General features: G+C 49.2%; 1 protein-coding gene across 6 annotated transcripts in view; it reads left to right on the forward strand.

The window, feature by feature from the left end:
* LOC139263112 (mitotic deacetylase-associated SANT domain protein-like) overlaps window positions 1-20577 on the forward strand; it is a 121246-nt gene that overhangs the window by 48696 nt on the left and 51973 nt on the right. For 4 of the 6 annotated variants that reach the window (XM_070878663.1, XM_070878664.1, XM_070878667.1 and 1 more), the window contains exons 2-4: window positions 2531-4824; window positions 16165-16455; window positions 19182-19521. In XM_070878663.1, the coding sequence (XP_070734764.1) occupies window positions 2821-4824; window positions 16165-16455; window positions 19182-19521 (2635 nt within the window). In that variant the 5' untranslated portion in view covers window positions 2531-2820. Of the gene's footprint in view, window positions 1-26; window positions 132-2101; window positions 2234-2530; window positions 4825-16164; window positions 16456-19181; window positions 19522-20577 lie in introns of those variants that run through there. The other 2 variants (XM_070878665.1, XM_070878668.1) reach the window with 2 other exon arrangements.

Raw genomic sequence — 20577 nt, forward strand, 5'->3', positions numbered from 1 at the left:
GGTTTTGCTCTGCCTCTGAGCACAGAGGACATCGATTGCTGGAGTGAAGATGTCTTCCCATTTCCACTGGATCTTCCCCATCCACCTTCTTCCGAGTAGCGTTGGACCATCACCTGCAACAATCCACAGAGGTAACTTGTGCACCACGCCATTATGGATTACACTTACATCTGCACTACCAAGGACTGGGATCAGCTCCTTGGTGTAGGTGCGCAACTTTTCCTGTACTGGAACCAGCTCAGGTCGTTTTTCATTCCAAAGCCTCTCAAAGGCATCCTGGCTCATCACTGACTGGCTCGCTCCAGTGTCCACTTCCATGAAGACTGGAACGCGGTTTATCTCGACTTCCATCTTCACTGGAGGACAATTGGTGGTGCAGGTATACACTCCATACACTTCTTCTTGGGGCTGAGCTGCCTTTCTGGCCAAATCATCATACTCCCCTCTGGATTCAAAGTCATCGACCGACTCCTCTGCTCGACGGTGAGTCATATTTCTTTTACGCACAAGCTGGAGGTGGCCCTTCGTGTTACAGACTTTGCATATGTACTCTGCAAACCAACACTGGTGAGCCCTATGGTTTCCTCCGCAACGCCAGCATGGTGCTACTCGATTAGCACCCCTCGGCGGACTCTGAGTTCTGGAACCCTGAGGTCTGTGCTCTCTGCCCTGGGCAGAGCCACGTTCTACCTGTGAAAGGCACCATTCTGTGTACAGTACTTGCCGGGTTTGAGTCCACAGGATGAATAATTTACTGCAGGTGGAGGTCATGAACGCCTGACTGATGCTGATGGCCTTCTGCAGGTTGACTGTGGTGTCGGCAGATAATAGCTTGTGAAGGAGGCCCTCGCGGTCAATTCCTATAACGAAGATGTCTCGCAATACTTCATTGAGTTCCGTGCCAAAATCACACTGTGCCGCAAGTCTCCTGAGATCGGCAGCATATTTTGCGCTTCTCCGCCAATGTGTCCGTCTCCCCTGCCAGGTCCTTTGCCACGAAATATAGCTCAAGCCTTTCCGTGAAAACATCCCAATCATCACCCTCTGCGAAGTCTTTTAGTGTGCCAAAGGTAGCCATAATCATGTGAAAGTCTGTATTCTCGTCGACAGTTATTATGTCTGTAGTGTACTTATGAATGACTCCACGAGGCAATGTGTTGTACTCAAACTGTAGTGACTTTGGTCCTTTACTCCAGAGTGAGGCAGCCACATGGTGTCTCCCCTTTATTCAGCCCCTGCCACCAGGGCAGGAAACCCTGGTCTCCACCAGTTGCACCCTCTAGTGGTGCCAGCATGTGTATATACACAGTGTAAACCTTATTGACAGTACATCAGGTAAACAAGTCTCCGTCTTCTGCAACTATACAGTGAGTATATCTATAGTCTGCATATATAACAGTTTACAAGCAAAGACTCCAGTATTTTCAGCAGTAAATCAGGTCTCTATACTGCCGATACGGGTCAGCAAGAGTTAAACGGTACATACCATGAACTTAGATTAAACACTGCATTGCACGTTCTATTAACCAGGAGTTGTCTTTTCACTGCAGATTCTGTGAGCCGAGAGTTAAACAACGCATACCATTAACTCAGAGTTAACTTGCAGATATCATTAATTGATAGCTAAGTGGGGGTTGGTTAAAGTTGACTGAACAAGTGGAGGTCAGGGGTCAGAGCAAGCGAATCCCTGCTTCCCGTGACCAACACCCTCCCCTGGCCAGCACGAACTGAATTGTCGCTTATCATCCGAGCAAAAGCCGAATGCAAATGACAGTCAGTCCAATTCCTGCCTGAGAACCGCAACGACACTGACATATTTCTACTGCATTTATTTTTGTTTAAAACAAGCGCAATCCAAACTCTTAGCTTCGGTGGAAGTTTGCGTGTGTTAGTCTTTATGCTTAGAACTACTTTCGAAAATATTCCAACAGCGCTCTGGCATTGCGTAACATTCCAGAGGACTGTTGTGCATGCAGTGACAGGCCGGAGCGATCACACGAGCAATACTGGCCTCTCAGAAACCATTGCCATCTGCTGGCTTAATGAGCAAGTTAGGGAGGATCTGGCAAACTCTTGTTTTGGCTGTCGGCGGGCGGAACTTTTTCAGCGAGGCTCAGGCCCTCCCCTGGGGGCTTACTGCACAGGCTGGCTGAAAGCGAACTCCGTTTCAACACTGAGAGTGGAGCTTTAAACCAGAGACCTTTTCTGCCTTGTGTAATTTTGCGACAGCCAGGTAGACATTGGGTATGCTGCAGTGGGAAAAGGACAAATGGTCTGAGCATGCGAAGCAATATCAGGCAGGTTCGCACGGATTGTAATGTGGAAAGGATTATGAAAGGGGACAGATCTCGTGCGTTTAATATGACACAGATCACTGACCGCTTTGCACTGTTGGCAGGACAGGTTTGCACTGTTGGGTAATCGGCATCAATTCTTTTGGTTAAGGCTGTCCCCTTTTCCTTCACAAAAGAGGCGGGAGAAGCTGATGGTGATAATTATTGCTAATATTTGACCTCAATTGTTGTTCCAGGTCGGCACAATCGCTCCGGGTCTCAGTGAGTGTGACAACCCCCGGCGTGGACTTTGCACAACAGCAAGACTTGCCTTGGTGCAGTCATTTGATATATCGTTGGAAAGCACACATCCATGATTCACTCCCGGACTTCTGACACCTTATTTTTAGACCAGAGACACTGAGGTTCTCACAAGAGACGAGTTTGAAAGTGAAAGAGGTGGGGGGGGGGGCGGTGGCGGTGTGAACCAGAAAACAAGATACAAGAGCCAGGAGAGCAATTTACTCGAGTAGATGCCACTCTGAACATGAGCGTCCAGGCCCCGGGCAAGAGTTCAGCCAAGCGGAGAGGCAAGCAGATCTCGTTTTTCGGCGAGAGCACCGCGACTATACGACCAGGCCCGCCTCGCCACAGGACGAACGGGATGCTGCGCGGTGAGGCGGAGGTCTTGGGGGGCCTGGCCGACCCACAGCCCCCCGCCGGGCCCGAGGCTCCCGTGAGCAGCGGGCAGTGCCAGTCTGTGGCCACCTCCGATCCGGGAACAGGTCCCGAGAGCGGTGTAGCCGCAGACAGCAACAGCACTGCGCCCCCAAACTGGGCCACCTCCATCCTGGTCGACCGCCTGCCCGCCAAGGGTGGCCTCATCTGGCAGACGGCCGGCCAAGCTGGCTCATGGACCCAGAGCGCCGCCCCGTTCTGTGCCGGAGGCGGGGCTGTGGGCATCGCCGATTCCGGTGCCCTGGGGCCCTTCCCGCACCCTCTGGTAAAGCAAGGGGCCAGGACGCAGCTGTCCCACCAATCTCTCCAGAGGCAGCAGGAGAATGCAGTCAGCGTGTCTCAGCTGGACCTGTTCGGGGATGCAATAAAACAGATAGCCGAGAAGGCCCAGTTGGCAAAGAAGCAGGCAATGGCCAAGCAACAGTCCCTTGCTGAGCTACGGAAACAACAACTGCAGATTCAACTCCAACACCAACAATCCCAACAGACCCAACTCCAACAGACCCAACTCCAACATCAACACCAACAGACCCAACACCAACAAACCCAACTCCAACATCAACACCAACAGACCCAACACCAACAAACCCAACTCCAACATCAACACCAACAGACCCAACTCCAACACCAACAATCCCAACAGACCCAGCTCCAACAGACCCAACAGACCCAACACCAACAGACCCAACTCCAACACCAACAATCCCAACAGACCCAACTCCAACAGACCCAACTCCAACATCAACACCAACACCAACAATCCCAACAGACCCAACTCCAACACCAACAATCCCAACAGACCCAACACCAACAATCCCAACTCCAACATCAACACCAACAGACCCAACTCCAACAAACCCAACTCCAACACCAACAAACCCAACACCAACAAACCCAACACCAGCAGACCCAACTGCAGCATCAACAACACCAGGAACAGCAACACCAGCAGCAGCAACAAAGTAATGAAGCTTTGCCTCACCATCAATTCTTCCAGTTTTCGTACAGCCAGAGTCAGAAGCAGGACCTGCCCCCAAATGCAGTATTAAGCATGTTCCACCAAGCTCACCAGCCGTCACTCCTTCCCCTTTACAGCCACCAAGCCCAACAACACATATTCCAGCAGTTCTTCCCTCACCAGCAGCCGCCTCAGTCTCTCGGCCTCCAGCGGGTCCAGACTGGCCAGGGGCCAGACCCATCAATGCACCACATCGCTCCGGCGGCCCCTCAGTTCCAGCAACCTTCGGAAGCTCCGGTCAGTAAAGGCCTTCAGAGGTCCACGGTCGGCTACAAACCGGAGCGGCCCTCGCTGCAGATGGCAGCCGAGTTTCAAGCACCCTTGGCCAAGCGGGCACAATGCTCCTTCAAGGAAAGGAAGACCAAGCCCGCCCCGTTTGAGCCGCAGAGACTCGGGAACGCGACGGGCACTGCGGACAGCGCCAGCCAACACTGGCCACAAGCCTACGGGCCGGAGCTCCAGAAGCTCCTGAACGTGCCGCCCAGTCACGGTGGGTGCAACCCGCTCAAACTGTTCCAGATGGATTTACTTCAGTCAAAGAGTGGGCAAGGACACGCGCAGGCGAATGAGAAAGGCACCTGGTGTCCGAGAGAACACGAGATGACCCAGCTGTCTCAGGATGGGAGAAAGGCTGCCCAGGTCCCTGCCCAGGAACCTGCCTCAGATGTTGAAGGGGCAGCTGATAGCGTTATACAAAGCACAGCCGGGAAAGACAGAACCTCAAACAAAACTAACGGACTTCAACCACAACACGCATCCGCGGACCCCCTGGCCAACTGGAACTCCTCAGCTGAAGTAAGTTTGATCTGTTGTTCCACACGCTAACTCTTTCCTGACCTTCCCCAGTACTTTGAAACTCTGCAGCTCTCCCTCCCTCTGCTAATCTGTAAGCTTTGAAATCTCCTGATCTGCCACCTATTGATCATTGAAAGAGGAACTTGCATGGTATTGGGGGTAATGTACCGATGTGGATAGAGAACTGGTTGACAGACAGGAAGCAGAGAGTCGGGATAAACGGGTCTTTTTCAGAATGGCAGGCAGTGACTAGTGGATTGCCACAGGGCTCAGTGCTGGGTCCCCAGCTCTTTACAATATACATTAATGATTTAGATGAAGGAATTGAGTGTAATATCTCCAAGTTTGCGGATGACATTAAACTGGGTGGCGGTGTGAGCTGTGAGGAGGATGCTAAGAGGCTGCAGGTTAGGCGAGTGGGCAAATGCATGGCAGATGCAGTATAATGTGGATAAATGTGAGGTTATCCATTTTGGGGGCAAAAACACAAAGGCAGAATACTATCTGGATGGCGGCAGATTAGGAAAAGAGGAGGTGCAACGAGACCTGGGTGTCATGGTTCATCAGTCACTGAAAATGGGCATGCAGGTACAGGAGGCAGTGAAGAAGACAAATGGTATGTTGGCCTTCATAGCTAGGGGATTTGAGTATAGAATCAGGGAGGTCTTACTTCAGTTGTCCAGGGCCTTAGTGAGGCCTCACCTGGAATATTGTGTTCAGTTTTGGTCTCCTAATCTGAGGAAAGACATTCTTGCTATTGAGGGAGTGCAGCGAAGGTTCACCAGACTGATTCCAGGGATGGCTGGACTGTCATATGAGGAGAGACTGGATCAACTGGGCCTTTATTCACTGGCGTTTAGAAGGATGAGAGGGGATCTCATAGAAACGTATAAGATTCTGACGGGACTGGACAGATTAGATGCGGGAAGAATGTTCCTGATGATGGGGAAGTCCAGAACCAGGGGACATAGTCTTAGGATAAGGAGTAGGCCATTTAGGACTGAGATGAGGAGAAACTTCTTCACTCAGAGAGTTGTTAAGCTGTGGAATTCCCTGCCGCAGAGAGTTGTTGATGCCAGTTCATTGGATATATTCAAGAGGGAGTTAGATATGGCCCTTACGGCTAAAGGGATCAAGGGGTATGGAGAGAAAGCAGGAAAGGGGTACTGAGGGAATGATCAGCCATAATCTTATTGAATGGTGGTACAGGCTCGAAGGGTTGAATGGCCTACTCCTGCACCTATTTTCTATGTTTTTATGTTTCTATGTTTATACCTTTCATGACCCACGAGCTTTACAGCCAATGGAGTGTAGTCACTGTTGTTCTGCAGGAAATGCAGCAGCCAATTTGCGTTCAAATTACGACCAGGTAATCTGTTGCCGTGGTGTTAGTTGTGGGTTGAATATTGGCCAGGACACCGGGGATAAGGTGGCAGATGGAGAAGTGTGAAATTGACACTTTGGAAGGAAGAATGTAAAAGCGGAATATGTTTTGACAGGTGAGAGACTAATAAGTGCTGGTAATCGGAGAGATTTGGGTGTGCTTGTCTACGGATCACAGCAAGCAATAAGGAAGGCAAGTGATACGTTGGGGGGTTGGAGTATAAGAGTGAGGAAGTCTTGCTACAGTTGTACAGGGCCTTGGTGAGACCACACCTACTGTATTGTGTAGAGTTCTGGTCTCATTACCTAAGAAAGGATATACTTGCCTTAGAGGGAGTGCAACGAAGGTTCACGGGATTGATGGGATGAGAACAATGTTCATTTATTTTTGTACTGAGCGGGCCATGAACTCCTGTGACCTTTTTGTACATGAGCAAAGCTTACAACAACAACTTTAACAACAACGACAACTGCAACAGCAACCACTTAATGATACCTATACACTAATGCCACATTGTCACCCCACCGTCTCACATCATGAGACAATCAGACAAGGTCCGATACAGGTTTAACATCATGTCTCTGCTTTTCAATTCTCTTCCTCTAGAAATGAGCCCCAGTGCTTTATTTGCACTTCTATGGCTTTTATAACCTGCATTGCTACTTTGAATAATTTTTGAATCTATACCCCGAGATCTCATCACACCTCGAACCCCATTTAGTCTCATCTTTTCCAAGGATTACACAGCCTCCTCCTTCCTCCTACCAAACTGCACCGTCCACAATTACCAATTATTGCAATTCATTTGTCATTACATATCCATTCTGCACGTTTGATGACGGTATAATTAATTAGGAGCTTTCAGTTCGTCATGTACAAACTCTATTTGATAAATTACTTGTCATAAATGACTGGGATATAAAAGAACTGTATAATAATGCATTAACACCTCAGAAAAGTCACTCAGTGAGCTGAAAGAGGTATATCTATTCGTGCAATTGGTATTAATTTTAACGTTTTCCATGTATTAGCCCATCTATGTCACTATAGCAATGGCTGCACAAGCAGCAGGAGCAATGGCTTCCCTATGGTGCTGACGTGCTGTACGTCCAGATAAGTAACTGGTATATTAAACACAATGCAAACATAAAGTGCTGCAGTTCTTTAGTTCACTGTATTAAAAAGAACTGAACAAAAACAGGTATCCGTATTTTCAACTTCAATCACTTCCATTAATAAACGTTGTCTTCTTGAACCAGCACAGCCCCCATGTAACATGTCAGAAATGCAGCACTTATTGCAAATGCAGAAAAACACATACAACATTTGCGTCACCGAATTAACAATAAGCAGGAAAAGAGAGGTTATCTAATCGAAACGTATAAGATTATGAGGGAGCTTGACAAGGTGGATGCAGAGAGGATGTTTCCACTGATGGGAGAGACTAGAACTAGAGGGCATGATCTTAGAATAAGGGGCCGCCCATTTAAAACTGAGATGAGGAGGAATTTCTTCTCTTAATCTGTGGAATTCACTGCCTCAGAGAGCTGTGGAAGCTGGGACATTAAATAAATTTAAGACAGAAATAGACAATTTCTTAACCGATAAGGGAATAAGGGGTTATGGGGAGAGGGCGGAGAAGTGGAGCTGAGTCTATGATCAGATCAGCCATGATCTTATTAAATGACAGAGCAGGCTCGAGGAGCCGTATGGCCTACTCCTGCTCCTATTTCTTATGTTCTTATGTTATGATTTAACATAAATAAACCTTCATCTTTCTTGCTGGACAGAAGAACCAATCAGCCTGATCTAGAAATGTTTACTAATGTATTGACGCAAAGATACTAATTTACGAATTTTGCTTCTAATGTTTTTCTCTCAAACATTCTCCACATTATATAACTCCTATTTTTTTAACACTCTCTTTTTGCGACAAGTTCATTAAAAATCTTTAAATTCTTTCAAATCTCGTTGCAGCTTTGACAGAAGAATTTTCTCTGAGCTTCTCTTTCCCTCTTCATCGCTGTCATTACACAGGCAACAACAAACAATAAAATCCCCTCTAATTCCAAACGGAGCTCAGTAATAAAGTGGTTAAACTTGCTAAGAAGGCGATGAGGTTATCTATGCCCAGCCTTGGCGATGAGTTGAGATCAGGTTTGGAGAGGTTGTTCCCTCTTTGTCTGTTGCCATTCCCTCCGTCTCTCAGACTCTGAGGTTCAAACAGGGGCACAAACTAGTCCCCCTCTCTCATAACATGGTTTCAATCACCCTGATAGACGCTCTCAGTGAGGGGACAACACCTGGCCAAATTTAACTAGAACTTACCGCCGGACATTCAACATCACTTTCCCATATTTTTTTTGCACCTTTAAACAATTTTCCAAATTTTTTTCCTCATATTTTTATGTCACTGGGGGCCTGAAGCCTGTTTGCTTTAGTCTCCTTCCAGCTGCCAGCTCCAGCTGCGTTATCCCAAAGTGTGGTCACCACTCAGTCCCTGGGAACGGACTACACACGTCTCCACAGAAACAAGTACTGACACAACACAAACGCAAAGCACTGAGGATGCTGGAATCTGAAATTAAAAACATAACATAAGAAATAGGAGCAGGAGCAGACCATACGGCCCCTCGAGCCTGCTCTGCCATTTAATAAGATCATGGCTGATCCGATCAAGGACTCAGCTCCACTTCCCTGCCCGCTCCCCATAACCCCTTATCCCCTTATCGTTTAATAAACTGTCTATTTCTGTCTTAAATTTATTCAATGTTCCAGCTTCCACAGCTCTCTGAGGCAGCGAATTCCACAGATTTACAACCCTCTGAGAGAAGAAATTTCTCCCCATCTCTGTTTTAAATGGGCGGCCCCTTATTCTAAGATCATGCCCTCTAGTTCTAGTCTCCCCCATCAGTGGAAACATCCTCTCTGCATCCACCTTGTCAAGCCACCTCATAATCTTATATGTTTCGATAAGATCATCTCTCATTCTTCTGAATTCTAGTGAGTAGAGGCCCAACCTACTCAACCTTTCCTCATAAGTCAACCCCCTTATCCCCGGAATCAACCTAGTGAACCTTCACTGAACTGCCTCCAAAGCAAGTATATCCTTTCGTAAATACGGAGACCAAAACTGCACGCAGTACTCCAGGTGTGGCCTCACCAATACCCTGTATAACTGTAGTAAAAACAGCAAATGCTGGAAATCTTAACGGGTCAGGCAGCATCTGTGGAGAGAAACAGAGTTAACGTTTCAGGTCAGTGACCCTTCGTCAGAACTGGCGAATGTTCGAAAAGAACAGATTTTTAACAAGCACTGAAAGGGGGAGGGGAGGAACAAAAGGGAAGGTCTGTGATAGGGTGGAAGGCAGGAGAGATTAGAGAGACAAAAGGGATAGTGGGCCGACTTGAGATGGTAATGGCAGAAGTTCGAAAAAGGTTAATGTGGATAGGGTGTGAATGGCCGAGTAATGACCAGCTGCCATTATAGACAAAGAGAAAAAACATTAGATCGGGGGCGGGGACGCGGGGAAGGGAGCCAAAGATGGCCAGAGGTTATTCTCTGAAATTGTTGAACTCAATGTTGAGGCCAGAAGGCTGTAAAGTGCCTAAATGAAAGATGAGGTGCTGTTCCTGGAGCTTGCATTGAGCTTCGTTGGAACAGTGTAGGAGGCCGAGGACGGAGAGGTCAGAGTGGGAGTGGAGCAGGGAATTAAAGTGACAGGCGACCAGAGTGGAGCAGGGAATTAAAGTGACAGGCGACCAGAAGCTTGGGGTCACACTTACGGACTGAACGGAGTGCTCCGCAAAGCGGTCACCCAATCTACACTTGGTCTCCCCAATGTAGAGGAGACCACATCGTGAGCAGTAAATACAGTACAGTAAGTACAAGTCAATCGCTGTTTCATCCGGAAGGGGTCTTTGGGGTCTTGGATGAATCCTGAGACAACGCTCACCGGTTCCAGAGCTCGGTATCTTAGCTAATGTCGTTCCAATTCGGATCAGCTCTGAGGTCACAAACGACTTTCTGTGAGGATTCGCAGACCATTCAGCTAGAGTACCGCGTGCAGTTCTGGTCACATTATAGGAAATATATGACTGCACTGGAGAGGGTACTGAAGAGATTTACGAAGATGTTGCCTGGACTGGAGAATTTTGGCTGTGAGGAAAGATTGGATAGCCTGGGTTTGTTTTCTCTGGAACAGAGGAGTCTGAGGGGAGACCTGATTGAGGTGTATAAAATTATGAGGCCTACATACAGTGGATAGGAAGGACCTATTTCCCTTGGCAGAGGGGTCAACAACCAGGGGGCATAGATTTAAAGTAGAGGCAGAAACCCTCACCACATTTAAAAATACCTGGATGTGCACTTGAAGTGCCGTAACCTACAGGGCGACAGACCAAGAGCTGGAAAGTGGGATTAGGCTGGGTAGCTCTTTGTCGGCCGGCGCTGACACGATGGGCCGAAATGGCCTCCCGTGCTGTAAATTTCTATGATTGTATATCGGGCCCCGTCCCCTGCTCCGGCCTTTGAATTTAAGTGTACGGGAGTGTAGGGATCAGTGCACTCCCACACCTTGGGGGGAACTGGGGCTGGGAACTCAGCCAAAATCCTGCTTGCTGTACCGCGCCACAATGCCGAGCCTTTATGAAATGGAGGCAGTCTGCCTGAGCAATGCCTCTGTTCTGATGAAGGCTCCACAACCGGAACATTAACCCAGCTTCTTCATTTCAGATGCTGATAGCATCTGCTGTGTTTGTTTTCACAAAATAACTCTGAACTTCCTCAAGTCTGTAAGGGTTAATTTTACTCGAGTCCTCTGCTGACAGCAAATGTGGGTGAAAGACTCGGAACAATAATGTGGTGGACCTCACTCTGACTTGCACTCACATCTAGCTGCTCTTTCACAATGAACCCTTTAGAGTTACTGAAGAACATAAGAAATAGGAGCAGGAATCGGCCTTTTGGCCCCTCGAGCCTGCTCGGCGAGTTAATAAGATCATGGCTGATCTGATCATGGACTCAGCTCCATTTCCCAGCCCGCTCCCCATAACCCTTGACTCCCTTATCATTCAAAAATCTCTCGATCTCCGCCTTAAATATATTCAAAGACCCAGCCTCCACAGCTCTCTGAGGCAGAGAATTCCAAAGATTCACGACCCTCAGAGAAGAAATTCCTTCTCATTTCTGTTTTAAATGGATGACCCCTTATACTGAGACTATGCCCCCTAGTTCTAGATTCCCCCACGAGGGGAAACATCCTCTCTGTATCTACCCTGTCCAGTCCCCTCAGAATCTTATACGTTTCAATAAGATCGCCTCTCAGTCTTCTAAACTCCAATGAGTATAGGCCCAACCTGCTCAATCTTTTACATCCTTCCTTAAAGTTACCTTTAGGATAGGCATTAAACAGCTTATTTGAAAGATTATCGTAAATCCTTCTGCTGTTTCACCGCTTCCACGACTGGTCATATTAAAATTACCCCGAGAAATAAATGCTGCAATAATGCTCGCCACTTGTGTGTATTCTTAAAAATCACAACAAGATGATTGGCCATTTGATCCTTTTACTTGCTTGTCGGCCAGTTTCCTTTCTCTGCTGAAGGTGGCAACGCCTTGCTCAGGTACACGCCAGTATCTTGTGTGAGCCAAAAAGGTGAATGTACTCTACCCGGTGGGCGAGGGGCGCTGATGTCTGCCTCCCTCTCTCTCTCTCTCTCTCGCCCTTCCTTCAAATCCCAATCCAGGGACTCGAGCACAGAAATCTAGGCTGATACTCCCAGTGCAGTGCTGAGGGAGTGCTGCACTGTCAGAGGTGCCGTCTTTCGGATGAGACGTTAAACTGAGGCCCTGTCTGCTCTCTCAGGTGGATGTAAAAGATCCCATGGAACTATTTGAAAGAATAGCAGGGGAGGTATCCCCGGTGTCCTGGGCCAATATTTATCCCTCAATCATCATAACAAAAAAACAGATTATCTGGTCATTATCACATTGCTGTGTGTGGGAGCTTGCTGTGCACAAATTGGTGCCGCGTTTGCTACATTACAACAGTGACTACACTTCAAAAATACTTCATTGGCTGTGAAGTGCTTTGAGACGTCCGGTGGTCGTGAAAGGCGCTATATAAATCCAAGTCTTTCTAATTGCATCGGGCAGGATCCAGGATCTCGGGCCTCACTGTCCCGGGCTCCGGCACACAGGCGCTCCTTTCAAAAGCATATTGGCATCCCAGGATCCCAGTCCCTTCGACCCGCAGGAGCAGGGTCCAGCACTCGGGGTCCGAGCTTGCAGGAGCGCGTGAGTGCAGCACAGCCCCATGGCCCCCTGCAGCTCCAGGACAGTGGATGAGAGTCTGTCCTCTGAGGACAAACTGAGGAGGATGGGCCTGTGCTCCCTGGAATTCAGAAGAATGAGAGGCGAGAGAAGAGCATTCTTCGAGGGCTTGACAGGGTAGGTGCTGAGAGGATGTTTCCCCTGGATGGAGAGTTTAGAACCAGGGGGCACAGTCTGAGGATAAGGGGTCGCCCATTTAGGACTGATTTGAGGAGAAATGTCTTCACCCGGAGGGTTGTGAATCTTTGGAATTCTCTACAACAACAACTTGTATTTATATAGCGCCCTTAACGTAGTGAAACGTCCTGAGGCCCTTCACAGGATCATTATGAGATTTCAAAAATGTAACACCGAGCCCCATAAGGAGAAATTACCAAAAGCTCGACCAGAGGGCTATAGATACTCAGCCGTTGAGTATATTCAGGACTGAAATCGATAGATTTTTGGGCACTAAGGGAAATGGGGATTGGGCGGGAATGGTGTGTTGAGCTAGAGGTTCAGCCATGATATTGAACAGGGGAGCAGGCTCGAGGTGCTGTATGGCCTCTGCTGCTCCTTTATCTTACATTCTTAACGGCCCTGCTCTTGGAATAGTGCCACGGGATCTTTTACGTCCACCTGAGAGGGCAGACGGGGCCTCGGTTTAACGTCTCATCCGAAAGACGGCACCTCCAACAGTGCAGCACTCCCTCAGTACTGCACTGGAGCGTCAGCCTGGATTTTCTCAATTCCCTGGAGTGGGACTTGAACCCACAACCTTCTGACTCGGAGGCGCGAGTGTTGCCCACTGAGCCACAACTTATTCCCCTTCTTGTCTTGAATGTTGGGGGGGGGGGGCGGGGCGGATTGAATGTTGGGCGGGGGCACCTTCCCGTTGAACCTCCTCAAATACTGCTCCGGGTAGCAGTCAGCCCAGTGTTGCTCCTGTGGATTGAGAGATGACCCCCTCACCCCCCCGGCTGCATCAGTCACATGATTGCTCTAGGGTGGGAGAGGGAGGGCATTGCACTATTGGCAATTGAGCAAGAATGAGCTTTATGAGGTGCCTCCTTGCTGCCTGCTTCCAAAATGGCTGCCCGCGGGGCCACGACTCTGGAAAAAAGAATGTTAATTCATATAGTGCCTTTCATGACCTGAGGACGTCCTACAGTAATTTGCAGTGAATTCAAAGCCTAACATGGCCAGTGACCCAAACCAACAATCACTGCAAGCCTCCCTGTCTCTTAATTCTCATCCTTGTCTACAAATCCCTCCATGGCCTCGCCCCTCCCTATCTCTGTAATTTCCTCCAGCCCCACAACCCCCCCGAGATGTCTGCACTCTTCTAATTCTGCCCTCCTGAGCATCCCTGACTATAATCGCTCCACCATCGGTGGCTATGCCTTCTGTTGCCTAGGCCCCAAGCTCTGGAGCTCCCTCCCTAAACCTCTCCGCCTCTCTACCTCTCTTTCCTCCTTCAAGACACTCCTTAAAACCTCCCGCTTTGACCAAGCTGCCGTAATTTCTTCTTACATGGCTCAGTATTTGTTTTGTCTTGTAATACACCTGTGCAGTGTCTTGGGACGTTAAAGACTCTATATAAATACAAGTTGTTGTTGTTGAACCACCAGGGTCCAACAACAGCCTACTTTGAAGATTAAAGCATGCAATGCCATCCATGAACCAAAACCCAAGTTCCAGTGTCCTACCCTACAATCAAAATGTACAGCGTACGCACATCAAATAGCAGGGCAGGAGGCCATTCGGCCCATCGAGCCTATGCCGGCTCTGTGAAAGAACGATCCAATTAGTCCCACTCCCCGCTCTATCCCCATCGCCCTGCAACTGTTTCCTTTTCAAGTACTTACCCAACTTTTGAAAGTTTTAGTTGAATCTGTCTCCACCACCCTTTCAGTAACCACTCACTGTGTAACAAAAAAATAATTAGCCACAAATATGTCTATTTCGGCAAATGGTGAAATGCCAAGAGCTGTGAGCGGTTCCAACAGATGGATTCCTTCTGTTTCAGCAGTTTGACATGTCGATGTATAACTTCCCCCCGGTGTCCTGGCCAATATTTATCCCTCAACCAACGTCACTAAAAACAGATTATCTGGCCATTATCTCATTGCTGTTTGTGGGAGCTTGCTGTGCGCAAATACGCTACCACGTTTCCCACAGTACAACAGTGACTACATTCCAAAAGTACTCGATTGGCTGTAAAGCGCTTTGGGATGTCCTGAGGTCGTGAAAGGCGCTAAATAAATGCAGGATGTTAATTCTTGGGTAGACCACACTTGCACTGCGCACAGTTCTGGTCTTCAAATTATAAAAATGAGATAGAGGCGCTGGAGGAGGTGCAATTAAACAGTTGCAAGGATGATACCAGAACTGAGGGGTTATACCTATCAGGAAAGATTCAACAGGCTGGGGTGCTGTTGAGGAGATCGAGGGGTGAGCTGATAGAGCTGTTTAAGATCATTGTAATGTATTTGCTTCATGGGTTCTTTGCTTAAGAATTCATAGAACTAGTTGGTTTATTAGCAAAGGTTTAACAATCACACTACACATTACCAGTTCATCCACCAGGCTCACAACCACCTGCCCCATCGTGGATCCCCCGAACCCAACTGGCTGGGGTTTTATTGAGTTATGTGAGCATCACGTGACTGGCTAAGCCACTCCCACCTCAACAGCTCTACAACTATTTTGGTGTGAAACCATAAATCAAATGCCCCCTTATTAACGGGGGACACTAAAACCGACAATTAAACCAATTAACGTTTTACCAGAAACTTAAATCAAATTAAAATTTGGTTGCCGAGGGTAATGATGCATTCCAGTCCCTCCGGCACCCACCTCTCGCGGAAGGCTGCGAACGTATCAGTGGACACCACGTGCTCCATCTCCAGGGACACCCTGGCTCGGATGTAACCGCGGAAGAGAGGCAGGCAGTCAGGCTGAACATTCCCCTCGACCGCCCGCTGCCTGGACCGGCTGATGGCCCCCTTGGCCATGCCCAGGAGCAGTCCTATGAGGAGGCCTTCTGACCTTCCCGCTCCCCTCCGCACAGGGTGCCCAAAGATCAGGAGTATGGGACTGAAGTGCAACCAGAATTTGAGGAGCAGCCCCTTTAAATAATGGAACCTCGCACACTCCACGTATACATGGAACACGGACTCCTCCAGACTCAACAGCTCTACAAACCTGTGAGCATACTCTCAGGTGCATACATTACAATTATGAAAGGGTTTGATAGGGTAGACGTAGAGAAGATGTTTCTGCTTGTGGGGAGACCAGAACTAGGAACCATCAATATAAGACGGTCATGAATAAATCTTAATGGGGAATTCAGGAGAAACTTCTTTACCGAGAGCGGGATGAGAATGTGGAACTCGCTGCCACAGGGAGTGGTTGAAGCGAATAGTATAGGTGCATTTAAGGGGAAGCTAGACAAGTGCTTGAGGGAGAAAGGAATCGAAGGTTTGGTGATAGGGTGGGATGAAGTAGGGTGGGAGGAAGCTGCTGTGAAGCATTGGGCTGAATGGCCTGTTTCTGTGCTGTAATTTCTCTGTCAGCCTTTTCTCTGTGTGGCGTTCTTGAGCAGAGAAGGTGAGAATGAAATGGTGTTGTTTTGTTACAGACTCGGGGGAATGACTCTCAGGAAGAGAGAAAGCGTGCGGCCGCTGGGCACTCGAAGGTTGCCGGGGTCACCGCGGAATCTGCAGCCCCCAGGGGCCGGCTGAATGATGGCTGTCTGGTGCCACTGGTAATACCCGTGTCGGTGCCAGTCAGAAAGATGGACTCTGTTACAACCAACCCTGACCAGAGAGGGGATTCCCAGAGGAGCGCGTCCAGCGAGCTCAGCCCGTCCCTGACAACAAACCGCAAACGTAGATTGAGCTGCGGCTCGGGAGCAGAACCTTCGGTCCAGGTAACACTTCTTTACAACAACAGCTGCTATTTGTATAGCACTTTTAGCTTTGTGAAACCGTCCCAAGACCCTTGAAAGCCCTGTAATCAGACAAACGTTTGGGACCGGGGCAAAGAAAGAGATACCCATGTTGGAGTAGGTGCACAGCAATGCTCCCCGTTATGAGGGGGTTGACTTATGAGGAAAGGTTGAGTAGGTTGGGCCTCTACTCATTGGAATTCAGAAGAATGAGAGGTGATCTTATCGAAACATATAAGATTATTAGGGGGCTTGACAAGGTGGATGCAGAGAGGCTGTTCCCACTGATGGGGGAGACTAGAACTAGGGGCATGATCTTAGAATAAGGGGCCGCCCATTTAAAACTGAGATGAGGAGGAATTTCTTCTCTCAGAGGGTTGTGAATCTGTGGAATTTGCTGTCTCAGAGAGCTGTGGAAGCTGGGACATGAAATAAATTTAAGACAGAAATAGACAGTTTCTTAAATGATAAAGGAATAAGGGGTTACGAGGAGCGGGCGGAGAAGTGGAGCCGAGTCCATAATCGGATCAGCCATGAATGGTGGAGCAGGCTCGAGGGGCCATATGGCCTAGTCCTGCTCCTATTTCTTACGTTCTTATGTTGTTTATTTTTGGTCCGTGCAGCCACTTTTAACGGGCCGCGTGGCCCTTTTGAAATCCCGCCCATGTGCACTTTCTTCAAGTTAAAAAGCAGCTGCACGGGACCCCTAGAGCGCTGCGTGGCCGCACAGCTTAACGAGAACATCGGTGGAGAGGGAGGTCTTAAGGAGGAGAGGTAGAGAGGTGGAGAGGATTAGGGAGGGAGTTCCAGACCTTGGGGTCAGGAAGCTGAAGGTCATGTTCCTAACGGTGGGGGCAGAGGAAGTCGGGGATGCTGAAGAGGCTAGAATTGGATATGTTCATATATCTCAGGGTGGGGGGGGGGGGGGTTGTGGGGCTGCAGGAGGTTACAGAGGTAGGGAGGGCCGAGGCCACGGATGGATTTGAACACAAGGATGAGAATGTTAATTTTAAGGTGTTGCTGGACCGGGGAGCCAGTCTAGGTCAGCAAGAACAGGAGTGATGGGTGAGCGGGACTTGGTGCGGGTTAGGACGTGGGCTGGCGAGTTTTGCATGAGCTGATGTTTTATGGAGGGTGAAGGATGGGCCTATACTCTTTGGAGTTTAGAAGAATGAGAGGTGATCTTATTGAAGCGTGTAAGGTTCTGAGGGGGCTTGACAGGGTAGATGCAGAGAGGATGTTTCCCCTCGTGGGGGAATCTAGAACTGGGGGCATAGTTTCAGAATAAGGGGTCGCCCATTTAAAATGGAGATGAGGAGTAATTTCTTCTCTCTGAGGGTCGTGAATCTTTGGAATTCTCTGCCCCAGAGAGTTGTGGAGGCTGGTCATGGAATATATTTAAGGCGGAGATAGACAGATTGTTGAACGATAAGGGAGTCAAGGGTTATGGGGAGCGGGCAGGGAAGTGTACTTGAGGCCAAGATCAGATCAGCCATGATCTCATTGAATGGCGAAGCAGGCTCGAGGGGCCGAATGGCTGATGAGGAAAGATTGGATAAGCTGGGTTTGTTTTCTTTGGAACAGAGGAGGCTGAAGGGAGACCTTATTGAGGTGAATAAAATTATGAGGGGCCTAGATAGAGTGTATAGGAAGGACCTATTTCCCTTAGCCGAGGGGGTCAACAACCAGGGGGCATAGATTTAAAGTAATTGGGGAGAGGTGTAGAGGGGATTTAAAGGGCAATGTCTTCACCCAGACGGTGGTGAGGGTCTGTAACTCACTGCCTGAAAGGCAGAAACCCTCACCACATTTAAAAAGTACTTGGATGAGCACTTGAAGTGCCGTAACCTACAGGGCTACGGACCAAGAGCTGGAAAGTGGGATTAGGCTGGGTAGCTCTTGGTCGGCCGGCGCGGACACGATGGGTCGAAATGCCCTCCTCCCGTGCTGTAAATTTCTATCATTCTATGATGCTTTGATGCTTGTCCCTGAGGTGGCTGTAATTTGCAGACTTAGGAAGGCAAATGGTATGTTGGCCTTCATTGCAAGAGGATTGAGTACAAGAACAAGGATGTCTTATTACAGTTATATAGGGCCTTGGTGAGACAGCACCTGGAGTATTGTGCAGTTTTGGTCTCCTTACCTAAGAAAGGATATACTTGCCATAGAGGGAGTGCAGCGAAGGTTTACCAGACTGATTCCTGGGATGGCAGGACTGTCGTATGAGGAGAGATTGGGTCGACGAGGCCTGTATTTACTAGAGTTTAGAAGAATGAGAGGGGATCTCATTGAAACGTATAAAATTCTGACGGGGTTGGACAGACTGGATGCGGGGAGGATGTTTCCCCTGGCTGGGAAGTCTAGAACAAGGGGTCACAGTCTCAGGATACGGGGTAGGAAATTTAGGACCGAGATAAGGAGAAATGTTTTCACTCAGAGGGTGGTGAACCTGTGGAATTCTCTACCACAGAAGGCTGTGGAGGCCAAGTCACTGAAAGAGGGAGATAGATAGATTTCTAGAAATAAAAGGGGTATGGGGAAAAAGCGAGAATATGGTGTTGAGATAGAGGATCAGCCATGATCATATTGAATGGCGGTGCAGACTCGAAGGGCCGAATGGCCTACTACTGCTCCTATTTTCTATGTTTCTATGTTTCACTGTGCGCTCTGTCGTGTGTCTAAACACGATGTGGTGCTTGTGTTTGCAGGAGGACGATGGCTCCAGAGGCCAGGCCAAACTGACGGCCAAGCTGAAACGCCGCCCCAGGCCGGAGCCACTCTTCATTCCACCCAAACCCCTCAACCACGTCTCCGTCATCACCTACCCGCCTGGCGCCCTCTACCAGAGCAACCTGCGCTCGCCGGTCAGACTGCTGGACCACCCCATGGACAGAAACTTCCAGCCACCGCCCTACACCCCCCCGCCCATCCTCAGCCCCATGCGGGAAGGCTCCGGGCTCTACTTCAAGGCCTTCCTTTCGGCCTCCACCAACACGTCGCAGCCGGCCACCCCGCGGTCTACGCCCAAAACCGGCCTGAGCCGCTCAAGTAAGTCTTTGGTCCCGTTAACTCTCCGCCCCCACCCCGCAGCGCTATAAACCGTGTGTAGGTGAAAGGTCAAACCCAGTGACGACTTTTCCTTATCCATGACCGTATTGGCGCTGGAATTTCAGGCGTCGATCATGGTGGGTGCGTGGACTCTTTATATCATGTCTGCAAACCCCCACTGTCCACCAGCAGTGCCATTACATTGTATAGAATTCTATCCACCTGAAACTGAATGGTGAGTGTGTGGAGTGAGTGAGATAAACCGGTGGTTACAGGTCTGGCGATACAAAGGTGCAGAGACCTGAGGGTGTCCCATTATACCACAGCCTACCTTAGAGTGGTCAGAACATCTAGTTCCAGATCTCTGATATCTCGCGCTCTCTTTCCCCCTCCCTCTCTCTTTCCCCCTTTATTCCCCCCCTCATGTCCCCTCGCTCACTTTCTCACCCCCCCCTCTTTCCCCCTTCTCCCTCTTCCCCCCCTCCCTCTTTCCCCCCTCTCCCTCTTTCCCCCTCTCTCTCCCTCTTTCCCCCTCTCTCTCTCTCCCCCTCTCTCTCTCCCCCCCCCTCTCTCTCTTCCTCTTTATCTCTCTCTCTCCCCCCCCTCTCTCTCTCTCCCCATCTCTCTCTCTCTCCCCATCTCTCTCTCTCTCTTCCCCCTCTCTCTCTCTCTCTCTTCCCCTCTCTCTCTCTCTCTCTCTCTTCCCCCCCCTCTCTCTTCCCCCTCTCTCTCTCTCTTCCCCCCTCTCTCTCTCTCTCTCTCTCTCCCCCTCGCTCTCTCTCTTTCCCTCTCTCTCTCTTCCCCCCTCTCTCTTTCCCCTTCTCTCTCTCTATTTCCCCTTCTCTCTCTTTCCCTTTCTCTCTCTTTCCCCCCTTCATCTCTCTCTTTCCCCCCCTTGTTCTCTCTCTCTCCCTCTCCTTCTCTCTCTCCCTCTTCCCCCCCCTCCTCTCTCTCTCTCTCCCCCCTCTCCTCTCTCTCTTTCCCCCTCTTTCTGCCATCCCTTTCTCTCTTCCCTCCTCCCTCTCGCATTCCCTCCCTCTCTCTCTTTCCCCCCTC

Source organism: Pristiophorus japonicus, chromosome 4 (genome assembly GCF_044704955.1).
Source record: "Pristiophorus japonicus isolate sPriJap1 chromosome 4, sPriJap1.hap1, whole genome shotgun sequence".
Classification (NCBI taxonomy): Eukaryota; Metazoa; Chordata; class Chondrichthyes; family Pristiophoridae; genus Pristiophorus; species Pristiophorus japonicus.